This window comes from Zalophus californianus, chromosome 5, assembly GCF_009762305.2.
Source record: "Zalophus californianus isolate mZalCal1 chromosome 5, mZalCal1.pri.v2, whole genome shotgun sequence".
NCBI classification, from domain to species: Eukaryota; Metazoa; Chordata; class Mammalia; order Carnivora; family Otariidae; genus Zalophus; species Zalophus californianus.
In genome coordinates, this window is record NC_045599.1 from 154,166,666 (window position 1) to 154,180,520 (window position 13,855).

Consider the following 13,855-nt stretch of genomic DNA (forward strand, 5'->3'; position numbering starts at 1 on the left):
ACAGGGAGGAAGGGGCAAGGGAGCTCTCTGGGGTCCTTTTTATAAGGCATAAATCCTATTCATGAGGCTTCACCCTCATGCCTAAGCAGCTCTTAACACCTTCACATTGGGTTTCCAGTCTAATATGAATTTAAATTATATTAATTGGGCAGGGGAGGAATACAAATATTCAGTCCATAGCAACAATCAATGAAACCAATAGCTGTGTCTTTGAAAAAAATCCATAAAATGAATAAAACTTCCAGCCCAACTAAGAAAAAAAATGAAAGCCACAAATTACCAATGGAATTAGAAAGGAGACACAGCTACAGAACTTACAGACACTAAAAGGACAACATGGCAAAACCTTGAACAATTCTGTCCCTATAAATTCAATAAAGTAGAGGAAATGGACCAACTCCTTGAAAGAGGCAAACTTAAAATTCACACTAGAACAGATGACTAAATAGTCCTACATTGATTAAAGAAAGTGAATCCATAGTTTAAAATCTTCTAACAAAGAGGGGCGCCTGGGTGGCTCAGTTGGTTGAGCATCTGACACTTGATTTCGGCTCAGGTCCTGATCTCAGGGCCGTGGGACCGAGCCCACGTTGGGCTCCACACTCAGCGGGGAGTCTGCTTGAGATTCTCCCTCTCCTCCTCCCCCACGGTGCTCACACACTTCTCTCTCTCTCTCTCCTTCTCAAAAAAAAAAAAAAAAAAAAAATCTAACAAGAAAACTCCCAGACCAATTGAATAAACTGGCAAGTTCTAATAAATATTTCAGGATAAAATAACGGAAGAGAAGGAACAATTCTCAAGTAACTTCATGAAGCCTGCACCAGGGTGCTTCCTAACCAAAGACACTACAACAAAGCTACAAAAATAGTTCTCATGAACACAAACATAAAAATCCCCACAAAATATAACCAAATTTAATCCAGCAACATATAAATAAGATCTATCCTAAGCTAGCAAGTTTGGGCCAACATTTGAAAATGAATCAATGTAATTCATAATATTAACAGACTGGAGGGAAAAAGCCATGATCATGTATCTCAATAGATGCAGACAAAGCATCTGACAAAACTTAATATCCATTTGTAATAAGAACTCACAGAAAATAAGGAATAGAGGGAAATTTCTTAATCTGATATAAGGCATCTATAAAAAACAGAACAAACAAAACCTGAAAAACAAATCTAAGCTAATATCATACTTAACATTGAAAGACTTCAGGTTTCTCCTTAAAACCAGGAAGAAGACTGACAGAGATGTCCTTTCTCCTCCTCTACGTTGCTCACGAAGGCCCGGAAGGGTAATAAGGCAAGAAAAATAAAGTGTGTAGACCAAACAAGTAGATACAAACTGTCTCTTTTTTCAGACAACATGATAATCTATGTTAAAAATTCCCACAGAATCTACAAAAAGAAAGCTCCAAGAATTACTAATGAATTCACCAAGTTCACAGCTACAAAGTCAACCTAGAAAAATAAGTAATTTCTTTGGTATTCTATTTCTAGATAGTAATGGATTTCTATATAGTATCGGAATATAGTATTTCTATATAGTAATAGAAATTGAAATTGAGCAACAGTTCTGGTTATAATAGCAAAAGTAACAGAAAATACTTGAGTATAAATCCAACAATATACACAGGATCTCCAAGCCACACACTCCAGACACAGATGAAAGCAGCAAAAGACCGAATGGTGTGCTCATGCATTAGGGATCAGTACTGGTCGGTGTCAGTTCTCCCCAACTTGACCTACTGATGTAACACAATCCCAGTCCAAATCCAAGCAGGAAGTTTTGTAGATAGCAACAAGCTAACTCTAAAATTTATATGAAAAGGCAGAGAAACCTATAAAAGCCAAAACAATTTCTGAAAAAGAACAAAAATTGGAAGATTCACACTACCCGATTTTAAGACTTGTTCTAAAGCTGCCGTGACTGAGGCAGGCTGGTACCTGATTGTGAAAGGTCATGCACACAATCAACGGCAGAACAGACTCACAAAACTAGGGCAAACACGAGGATATTAATATGCAAAACGAGTATATCTCAGCCCAAACCTCACACCTTGAACCAAAGTTAACTAAAAATGAGCCATAAGCCTGAATGCAAAACAGGAAACTATAAAACTTTGGAGGCAAACATAAAATAAAAATTGTTTCAACCTAGGTTAGGTAAAGAGTTCTCAAATGTGACACCAATATAATGATCTATTTAAAAAATGGATAAATTGGGCTTTGTCAAAATTAAGTACATTCATTCTCTGCAAGACCCTGTCAAGATAATGAAAAGACAAGCCAGACTAGAAGCAAATACTTAAAAATCATACATACAACAAAGAACTCCAAAGTCAAAAGCAAGGAAGCCAAACAACCTGAATTTTTAAGTGGGCAAATATTTGAGCAGACTGCTTACAAAAGGGCTCTATCAGTGGCAAATAAGCTCAGGAGAAGATGCTCGGCATTGTTAGTCATGAGGGTATGGACACTCCCAACCACACTTACCATACAACCCAGCAACCACACACGTGGGTATTACCCAAACAAAACCAAACCTATGTTCACAGGAAAACCTGCATGTGGATGTTTGTTGCAGCTTTATTCATAACACCAAATCCTAACTCAAACATCCCTCAAAGGTTAGGTGGACAAGCACACTGAGATGCATGCACACCACAGAATGACAAAACCAACTGAGCTACACGCAGCCACGTGGTTGGGTCACAGCTGCATCTTGCTGGTGCCCAAGCTCCCTGCTGTAGGAACCCACCCCCAGGTGTCCTGAGAATAGCCGCTGGAGAAGGCCACAGGGGCTGGAGAATGTGGGCGTGGTGGGGGCCGGGGTACTGCACATGGGCAGCCCCAGGGAAATTTGGGCACAATGGAATTGTTGTTTGTCTTCATTATGATGGTGGCCACACCACACCACCAATAAGAACAAATTTTAGCATGCATGACTTAAAAATAAGTGTTAGAAAATGTACCCATGGTACACCTGAACTCCAGCTAGGGTCAAGTGGTCAGTAGTCCACAGCTCCTGCTAGCACGCTGCATGTCCACACTAAACACTACAGCCCGCCTTAAAAGTAGGAATAGAAACCCAGGACGCTGCTATCTGTGACCTAATATGTATGTTTCCAGAACCTGCCCATCCCACACCACACCTCCCCTGTCACCCCATGCCCAGCGCCTTTGCCAGGGTGCCCTCCGCTGGGCAGCCCCTCTGGCCATCCATCCTGGCTTCTTCATGGGGCCATGGGCCCAGGAGCACTAACCACAGACAAAGAAACACGAGGCCCTGCCCCAACCCCAACAGGGACCCTGGACCCCCAACGGCTCTGAATCTTGTTTTTTTCATCTTAAAATAGCAGACATTAGACCACAGGCCTTTTAAGTGCGTGCCAGCTCTAAATTTTTATGAATTTATGATGCCTGCCATAAACCTCTCATTTTTTCCAGTTTGTCTTTAAGAGACTGAAGATTGGAAATAAAAGCTGGATTTTCTTGTTATTGTGGCTTGATTTGTTTATTTTGCTGTTATATTTTTAAACTTCAAAAAGAGTCTCTAATTTCAAAGTTTGAGAGCCCCCACACTAGAAATGCAGTGAGGAGAACCCTTGCCATACAACCTAGCCTGTTTCCAATCCAAGGGAACTTCCAGAAACTTCTGGGGTCACAAAGAACATGTTACAAGAGGGGGCAGAAGGAGACTTCAGTCTACATGATGGAGTGGGGCAGGGGGCCTGCAGCCTCGGGTCCTGTCCCAGAGGGTCACTCCCCAAACACGAACACTCTGAGCCAGTGGCAGCGATGGGGCTAGGCACCGCCCTTCCCGCCCTCCCAGCCCTGAGGGAGCTGCTCTGCTCCCCGGGCGTAGGCCTGGCCACTTTTTGGGCTTCAGCTGTGCAGGGACCTCAATGGCACATCCATGTCCTGAGGCCCCCAGGGGAGACCTGGTCTGTGCGCGGAGGGCAGGACAGCTGCTGGGGACCCACAGAGGGGCCAGAGGGTAGTGGTGTGGACACGTGTGGTACGGACCACAGCAGTCCCCTGGGCTCCAACGGGAGATCGGGGTGCTGTGTGCACATGCTTCTGTACTTGTAGTGAGGACACAATTTAAAGATTTCATGCTTAAGATTTTATCATCTTAATTTTGAACATGAATCAGAAAAAGAGCAATGCCAGTCATCTTTCACCAGGAATAAAACTCAAGCTGGCACAATGTTTTCCAGCCCCAAGCACTGACAGAAAAACCCAACTTTAAAGGAAAAATTAATATTTAAGAATCTGCTTCCGAAAAACATGATAAATAATGAAGTATGGAAATACTTCCTGTATGGAAACCACAATATTTCTAAAAGCGCCTCTGCTGCTAGAAGCCATGCTCTGCTCCAGACGGCACTGAAAGCTGCAGGGGCTCTAAGAAGGGGGTCCCCAGGCACCCACCCTACTGAATTTTCATGGAGATTAAACACAAGTATGTACTTCTTCCTATTTTTACTTTTTAAAAAGGAAGTGATTTATAAGCTCCTTGATCTTCATGAGAACAATCACGTCAGCAGGGGTAAAGGCCATGGGGGGATGTGGAAGGTATGTGGGGTTGTGGGGGTCCCTTGGGGACCGTTGGGGGTCATGGGGGATCATGGGGGCCATGGTGAGTCATGGAAAGCCATGGGGTCGTGGGGGTCCCTTGGGGACCGTTGGGGGTCATGGGGGATCATGGGGGCCATGGTGAGTCATGGAAAGCCATGGGGTCGTGGGGGTCCCTTGGGGACTGTTGGAGGTCATGGGGGATCATGGGGGCCATGGTGAGTCATGGAAAGCCATGGGGTCGTGGGGGTCCCTTGGGGACCGTTGGGGGTCATGGGGGATCATGGGGGCCATGGTGAGTCATGGAAAGCCATGGGGTCGTGGGGGTCCCTTGGGGACCGTTGGAGGTCATGGGGGATCATGGGGGCCATGGTGAGTCATGGAAAGCCATGGGGTCGTGGGGGTCCCTTGGGGACCGTTGGGGGTCATGGGGGATCATGGGGGCCATGGTGAGTCATGGAAAGCCATGGGGTCGTGGGGGTCCCTTAGGGACCATGGGGGGGTCATAGGGGGTTATGGGAGGCCATAGGGGGTGAAGAGGGTCCCTGTGGGGACTATGGGAGGTCATGGAACTGTGGGAGGCTGTGGGAAATCCTAGGGGACCATGGGGGTCCCTTGGGGACCATGGAGGGACATGGGGGGCCACAGGATCATGGGGTCTCTGTGGGGACTGTGGGAGATATGGGGGTTCTGGGGACCTATGGGGGTAGTGGGTCACGGTGGGCAGATGAGAACCCCCAGATTCCAGGCACAAGCGTCTCTGGCTCCCCTCCAATCAGCCCAGACGTTTTCCATCTGTGCATCTGTCAGATGGCAGATGGCAGCACCCCATCCTGCGTCTTCCCTTCAGATGTGAGGCAAAGTGAGGTCATCTCAGGCTGAGGTGCCTGAGGGGCATGTGCCCACCACCACAGCCCACGCACCAGATAGCTGAGCACCCAGGAAATCACGCGCAGACAGTGGGAAGCCGCTCCCATGGGCAGGGAGGGCATCGAGGGAAGTGGACTGAAGGATGGGCAGCAAGAAGCAGGAGGGGCGAGCCTGGGGGACAGTCCCTGTCCCCTGTCCTCCATGAGGGGCACTGGCACCCCTTGCGGAGGACACAGTGAATAGCAAACCCCTGGGATCGTTCCCGCGGTGAAGGTGCCAGGGCGGCAGCCTGGCCACGGGGCAGTGCCCAGGCCAGCTGGCGCGTGAGGGCCTGGGGCTTCCCTCCAGCACCCACCGGCAACAGGTCACTCTGGCTCTTGCAGGAGCTGGGGTGCAGACGGGGCACCCAGAAAAGAGGCCGATGGGCTCCAAGCAGACTCAACGGCATCAGCGTGAAAGGCGCCCATTCGCCACCATTTCTGCCCTTCGGTGCGACAGCCTGACAGATGGGTGGGCATGTGCAGCTGAGGACGCTGCGCCGGGGGGACGGAAACACCCACCAGACAGGGCTGGAGGCTGAGAACCTGGTGTAGGCCTCCCAGGGGGACACACAGGAGGACGTGGGGCCCGGCCCCTCTGGGACCGTCGGGGGAGCATGAGCTCAGTGGCACCTCTGCAGCTGGTTACGGGCAGCCGGCGTCCTCCAGCCCATCCTGAGATAGGGCAAACCAGGGCCCTGGTCTCTGGGCTGCTGGTGCAGGCAGCGACCCCCTCTCTCTGTGTACAGCGACTTGATCCAGCCCAGAAAGCTCCACCTTGCCGTCCTATCTTGCTTGAGAAACTGAGCCATGGCATTCCCCTGCCCTTGAGAAGCAGACCACATGAGGGGGTCAGGAGGGTACAGCACCTCAGAGTCACCAGAGCTGGGAGGCCCCATCTCGGGGATAAGGCTGACCTGGGCCCCTGACGCCCTGTGTGTAACTATTGGTGTTAAATGGATCAGCCGGGCACACTTGTCAGATCCTGGGAAGCTCAGTGTGCAATTCTCTGTTATTAATTAAAAGAAAAAAATCCTGCTTAATTTTTATCAGGTTCTTCCACTGACAAGTAAAACCAGAGAATGCAGAATGAAAAACGATTTTCAGATTTGAGATGCATGGACCAAGGTCACCCCTGTTCTCTCTGTCCCAAGATGCTGGACCTCACCCGAGCATCTGTGCCTGATCTCCACGGCTCCCAGGGCAGTCCGGGAGCTCCACCCTGCAACACTTAATTGTCAGCAGTCCAACCTGCCGGGGGGGGGGGGGGGGGGGACACAGACGGCCTGCACAGCGTGACAGGCGTGTGATCAAAGGGCAAGGGGGCTCACCTCCAGCAGCAGCCTTCCCTCCAGCACGGCAGACCTTGCACTCAGACCACGGTCTTCGGGGGAGGGGGCACTGACCCCCGGCTGCCATGGGCCCTTCGGCACAGCTGTCAGAGAAGAACAAAGCAAGGCCGTCAGCAAACTGCCAGGGCTCCAGACCTGCTCACCTTCTTGCGTTTCCCCAGTTCTTGGCTACCACCGCCTGCAGACAAAGCCACACTCCCAAGCTGACCCAGGGTCTCCTGGGCAGGACACACTGGGGCAGCATAGGCTCGGGTCGCATCGCAGGGCAGGAGGAGAGCTAGGACCCAGGCCAAGCGGGGCCACTGGTGGGAGCCCTGGGGTGATATTCAGGAGTTCAGGCCATCTGGGCTGGGCCTGACCCCGAGGACCCCACCCCTGTTCTGCTCCCCAGAAACTGCTCAGAGTCCCACCCTGCCTCAGGGACCCCCCCGGAGTCCTCAAAGCTCCTCTCTGGAGACACAAGCTCCAGCAAGTGCCCTAATTCAGCATTGCTGCTCTACATAACTCGGACACCCCTCGAAGGCCCAAGTGACCTCATCACGCCCCCCAGCTCCCCCACTCCCCCCCAACCCGCCACCTGGTGTGGAGCCGCCCACACTGCATGGGCTTCCCAGCTGGGAAAGGAAGCCCCAGGAAAGCCTGCCTGGAACAACTCAGGGGTCCACGGGGGGGCAGTTTCCTGGTCCCCCCGACTCCCACCCCCAGTGTGGCTTCATCTCCATCTTGGGGTGAAGAGCTCAGACATACAGACATGCAGGTCACACAGGCAGATGTCATCCACATCCCAGTTCGCCTGCCCCGCTGCGGGGTCCCCCTTGGCATGCAGAATTATGGAGGATCCCCTGGGGTAGGGAAAGGGTCCTGGAGCCTCTGTGGAGGGCACGGCAGGGCAGGAAGTGCCCCTCAGGTTGGTTTCCAGACTGAAGCTGCAGGTGATGTCAGTGCAACTGGGGGTCAAAGGGCCGTGCTCGAGGCAGACAGAACCCTTGCATTTGTTCTGGTCTTGGGGGAAAACATAAACACGGGCGCTTCCATCTCCCGCATTTTCTCTTTAAAAACCATCAAGCTGTGCTGAACTTCTCCTCCAGAACATGCTGGTCTGTGGTGGTTGTGCTCTCCCGGTGGTGTTCATGTTCGCTGAGCCACACTCGGACCCAGGATCTGCTCCACACCCCCTGCACCCCTGCCCAGCTATTAGTGAGCAGTGGGCAGCATCTACTCCGCCAGCAAGTTGGATAGAAACTGGCCCCCCAAGGCCCCCAGAGCCCTAGGACTGCCGGGCCCCCTATGCGTGCACTCCAGGTGAAATGACCTGTCTAATGCCCCCTGCTCGGTGGGATGAGACCACTGTGGACAGAGACCCCCTGCGCTTCACCCCACACCAGCCGCACTGCTGGACCAGCAGCTCCCTGCCCCCGAGCCGAGGCCACGCTGGGCCCCTGCCCTGAAGCCCTGTGCTGCCTGCGCAAGCATGTTGTTGGCCAAGTGTCCACAGAGGCAAAGGGGTGGATGCAGGGAGGCGGCCCTCAGGAGAGCCCCGCATCATGGCCTTTGGTCTCTGTCTGGCTTCCCTGTCCCGCCCTCTCTCAGGGCCTTTGCTCTATCAACAACCGCCCCACCCCGCACTGGACCTTTGTTCTCTGCACTAAATATTTCCAGAAATGAACCCATTTCCTTGGGCAGAAATCAGGTGTATCCGGGTAACATGAACAGTCATACCTGGGGGCCCCTGGGCAAAGGTGCAGAGACGGTTGGTACTCCAGATGGCCCAGGCCTCTCTTCCTAACGGAAAACTTCACCAGCAAGCAAGCCCCCACCACTCACTTGTCTTCAAGGCAGCGAAACACTGAGCTTGGAGATGTGTCAAAAGTCAGACGTTTAGAGGTGCTTAGTTGTACTCCCTTTGGGCACGTCACCCTGTTGACTCAATACTCAGTTGGAAAGCTGAGCGCTCTGAATACAGGGAACCCACATGGCTCTGCCCCCAGCACCCAGAAGCAGAAAACCGACCCTGGAGAAGCCAGTGCTGCCATGTCCCCCTGAAGGGAACCCCCCAGAGGTTGAGGGGAGCCTCTGCCAGGGGTCACACACGACCCCATGTTCTCAAAGGTCAAGAAAGATAAGAGGGCCACCTACCCACACACCCAGGCTACCAAGCCTCCCACAAAGCAAAATCCATTGCAGAGGGGTCATTCCCACCCCCACCAGAGCTCGAACCAGCTCCCCGCCTCCAGCCTTCCCCAACATGCCCCTCAAATTAGGGGAGGGGAGGTGTGGGGTTGGGCTATCCCTGCCTGCCTGTTCTTTGCCCTGCAGACCCTGTGGGGAGTGATGATTTGCAGAGATGTGAGGCTAGGGTGGGAGAAACCCAGCACAGTGATGTCACCACGCTGTGGGATGCTCACCCCCCCCACACACAATGGACTATGCCCCATCCCACACCCACTAGAGGCAGAAGTGTAGGGCAGCCCCCCAACTTCTCTCCCCTCCCCACCATGTCTCTGCACAGGGACACCAGCCCCCCAGCATCGTGTGCCCCCCACGTAGGGGGACCCCCAAGTTCTCTCCCCTCCCCACCATGTTCTGCACAAGGACACCAGCCCCCCAGCATCGCGTGTCCCCCCCCAGCTGGGCACCCCCACTTCCCCTCCTCCGCAGCCACATCCCGGCGGGGCACGCCCAGCGGGGCCTCCTCTGGGCTCCTGTCACGCGATGGGGCCGTCAGCCCCACAGTGACAGCCACCTGGACCCCGGCCAGGGCCTCGCGTGCGAGCAGAGCCGCCAAGGGGCCCCACCCCCAGGCCTGTGGCAAGACAGAAAGAAACCGAATGTGGAGCCGAGCCGGGGGTGGGGGCCAGCTTTCCCGGAAATCCATGTGAGCTGACAGTGGCTGCTTCTCACTTCCCAGGTCCCCCAGTTCAGGGGCCCTCGAGGAACTGAAACAGGGTAGCAAACTCCAGTGGGGTGTGGGGGTCACAGCCAGCGTGTCCCGCCATTCCCTTTCTCAGGGAGTGCCCAGGCGATGGACCACGGGGGCAGCCCCAGCAGGGGTGGGGGGCGGGGGCAGGCAGCAGCCTGCAGGCTGTCCCCCCAGCCCCTCCCAGCTCCGCTCTGCCCTGGATCGGTGCTTCTCTCCTGAGTCCTGCTTTCTTTTTCCCCTGTGACCGCAGGTCTCACCTGTGGGTCTGAGCCGGGAGTGAATGGGGGCCGGGGCTGGGGGACCGGGGGGGCTGCCCGTGCCCTGGAAGCCTCCGCAGACAGACCCCAGCCCCCTGCTGGGCGTGCCCTGGGGGGGTCCCACCCTCTACATGCCCAGTCCCCAACCTGGTCCCTGTCACCCCCTCATCTGCACTTGATTGCCCACAGTAAAGGGTCAGGGAGAAGGGCTCTCAGGGAATGGGTGGGGGTACAGGGTGTCCTTCTGGGGAGCTGGTGAAAGTGTGAGGAGAAGTCGGCCACGGGCCCTCGAAGGCCTGGCTTGTCCAGGAGGAAATTCCAGGGATGAGAGGCACGCCAGGGCCCAGGGTGTGAGAACCCCCAGGAACCAGCTGGGGGTCCAGAGTCCTGTCCACACCCAAGTGCCCCAAGGCCCCCATGAGCCCCTGGTGCTGTCCGGCCCACAGAAAGGGGGCCAGGCTGCAGGCCCTGGCTCCCGCCGGGACCACGTCCCATCGGCCCCACCCTGTGGGCAGCCAGTCCTCCTGCCCTGCCTGGACTCTGAGGGGCAGCTGGGGGCCTCTACGAGCCCTGGGGATTGGCCTGAGGCCAGCCTTCAGCCCCCGGTCTGTCACACAGAGCTCAGGCCCACACAGCAGGAAGAGGAGGCAAGGGCCAGGCTGCCCACTCCCAGAAAGGAAGGGACTCCCTCAGGCTCACAGCTCAGCCTGAATCCCGATGGAAGCCTGCGCCGCTCAGCCCTGCGAGTCCCTCCCCCACTCTGAGTCACCCGAGGGGCCCGGAGGGCCAGCCACACGGAGACTCTCACTGCGGTCCAAGCTATCCACCAGTTGACTGCAAAGCTCACTGTGGCCAGCGCGTCTCACTTCAGTGATTTCTTACATCCCTAACAAGGTCCATTTGGGACAGAGAGAATTGGAGAAAAGATGGAGACAGTGGCCATCCCTGTATACACCCAGGCGGGGGGTGTCAGAGTGTTTAAGAAGGGAGGGGCCGCTTCCCTTTGGGGCTCAGACTGGGGCTGCCTGCACCCTGCCAGCCCCCAGCCAGCACCCCCATCTCCTCGCTAAGAGACTTCCATTTCCCTCACACATGGGGCATTCAGAGCAAGGTGACACCCTGGGCCAAGCCACGTGCCCTGGGGCCCAGCATCCCACCACAGTGGCTGCTTAGAGTTGTGTGGCCAGGTCTGGCCAGTGAGAGACGCAATACTCTTGGTGGAGGAGAAGCTGGAAGACTTCCCTATCTCTGCCTCTGGACGGTGCTGTGATGCTGAGAAGGTGGCAGCCACTTTGTTACCAGCTTGGGGGAAGCCTAACCCTTGGCAGATAGGACAGCTCAGCCAGGATAAGCGGGTCCAGGGTAGGACGCACTGCATGTGGGATGCATGAAGTTGTCTAGGGGTTGGGGCAGGACCCTTGTCACCCAGGGTGATTGAGAGAAAAGCCAGGGGCCCCACTGGAGGCTGGACTGAGACCCCAGTTCTGACCATCTGCAGGTCCTGGAGTGGACAGGCCCACGTCCACAGACCAGCTGAATGGAACACATGCCTGGTAAAACCTGGCACTATATCAGGGTCGAGCCAAGAGTCCTGGCGCTCTGCACCATGTGCCAACTTTCATGCTCTGGGTGGCACCCACGGCATGTCTCATCGGGGTCATTTCTTCCTCCAGCCCTGAGCTAGCATTGTGCTGCCCCAGGCCTTCACAGGTCAGAGCCCACCTCCGGCCTTGCCTGCGTGTACCTGCAGAGGCAGATGGCGTGAACTCAGCTCTGCTCTCCCCCCTGCTACGCCCAGAGGTCAGGGCAGAGGGGAAGCAAGTGAGCTTGAAGCACCCCGGGGACCCCCAAGGAGCAGGTGTGCCCTCCTATTTCCACGTCTCATGAGAAGCTAACTTCCGCCCCAGACCCCTTCGGAGGCATGCTTAGCAGCGAAGAGCAGATAGCTTAGAACAGGGGGCCCCGGGAGCCTCAGCTCCCCTATAAGTCAGGTCCAACACCATCTAACATGCTGTGTGTGGGGCCTGGGAGTGAGCTGCCCCTTCCTCTCGGCATGCCACCTGGGGGCTGGGGCGCTCACCCGCAGACTGACAGGTGCAGGATGTGGGGGGCCCACCATGAGGGAAGGTCAGCTGTCCCACCCACCACCAGGCCCCCTTCTTGGGGGCGAACATAAGGCTTCTCCAGGGCCCGCGTATGTTCAGGAGCAGATGGGTGTCCTGAGGAGCCCCAGTTTACCTCTTGCAACACCCAATCTCTCCAACCAGACTAAGGCCCTGGCAGAAAGAGCCAGGGGAGAGCACAGGCTTCCCAGGCGCGGGGGTGGGGGTGGGGGGGCTTCGGTGGGCGTGGAGCTGCTGCTCACGGGAAGGCACAGGCTCCCTGCCCCAACAGGGTCTACAGACCCCTCTGCAGTTTCTATAGCAAACTAATGAACCATCACCTCACAGTTTTCAAAATGTGAGTTTTCAAACTTTTAAACCATCCCTCCTTTTACTTTTCAAGGACTAAAATAGTAACTCCTTGTTTTGCCTTTGGCAGATGAAAAGGGGCATCCATGCTGGAAGAAAGGGTTATACAGTGATCTTCAAGGGCCTCGAACTATTCACAGAGGAAAGTCTTGGCCACTCTGTTACCTTCTGAACAGGCCGTCCTCTGCACCCGGATGCAGAGAACAGATTCATTCACTTCCTTCCCTAAGAGGCTTGCGGTTTGTGGTGCTCTGATGTGGGAGGTCCACCCAGCTCCTGCACGGGGAAGGGTTAGAGGAAACGGGAATACCACCCTCAGGTTCTCTGTGTGGGAGGCTGCTGACAAGCACAGTCTCCTCTAGCCATCGAAAGGAGGTGAGGTCCCGACAGACAAGTGGGGAGCACCCAGGTGGGTGGCGAGCTGAGAGGTAGGAGGACAAAGTGCAGACCGAGGGGCACAGGGTGGCTCTGGAGAGGCCCTTGGAAGGAGAGTGGGCTGTGTGCAGAGTAGGTGAGTCCAGCGTGTGTGGGGAAAGGCCCCTAGTCAGGGCAGGTGTCTGGGGAGGGGCCAGGACGATGAGGTCCTGGAGAAGCCCCAGCCATCCCAGAACACAGGCAGCGCCAGCTGAGAGAGGGTGCCAGTCAGGATGCTCCTGGGAGTGGGGGCTCTCCCCGTCCTGCGACATCCACAGAGGCCCATCTGTCCTGCACCCACAGAGCAGGCCCTGTCCCCGGGAGGGCAGGCCCCTCACACCTGGTCGGGGGGCAGACAAGACTTTCTTATGGTTCCTGTGAAAAGATACAGTGGCCCAACCTGCACGTTCCCCCTGCAGCTCTGTGGGGACCGCGCCTGCTCCAAACGAAGGGCACCCATCCATGTTCTACTCTGACTCTGCAGACGGATGGAGATTTTGGGAGGGAGGCTCACAGGAACACTTCATTTCACCAGGGCTGTGGGCATGACCAGGAGAGACCCCCAGTGGGGTAGCACGAGGCCAGGGGGGACATGCCTGCCGGCCTCCCCTTTCTGGGGGGTCTGTGCGTCTGAGCCTGGATGTCTCCCCATGCCAGTGAGGGGGTGCGCCCCAGCCACATCCCCACGGACCTCCCAGGCACTGCCCCCTCCTGTGAATGATAAAATGATTTCACGACTACACACAGGCAGGGCCCACAGGGGCCGATATTTACCTCTCTCATCCCTGCATCACGCCAACCAACCAGGTGGACCCAACAGGTGAGACAACAGGTCTGGAGGGGTGGATGTGGGAGGAGTGGAAACAAGGTATGTCCTGTGCGAGGGTGTGTATGTTCTGTGTTGGGGCCTGGACAGTGTGAGTCTGAGGAAGGGAGGGAGAAGCAATTTA

General features: G+C 55.2%; 1 protein-coding gene across 4 annotated transcripts in view; it reads right to left on the reverse strand.

Moving 5' to 3' along the window:
• The window catches only part of AHRR (aryl-hydrocarbon receptor repressor), an 80,214-nt gene that overhangs the window by 37,673 nt on the left and 28,686 nt on the right, over positions 1-13,855 (reverse strand). For 3 of the 4 annotated variants that reach the window (XM_027606910.2, XM_027606908.2, XM_027606907.2), the window contains exon 4: positions 6,823-6,926. In XM_027606910.2, the coding sequence (XP_027462711.2) occupies positions 6,823-6,926 (104 nt within the window). Of the gene's footprint in view, positions 1-6,822; positions 6,927-8,562; positions 8,670-13,855 lie in introns of those variants that run through there. The other variant, XM_027606912.2, reaches the window with a different exon arrangement.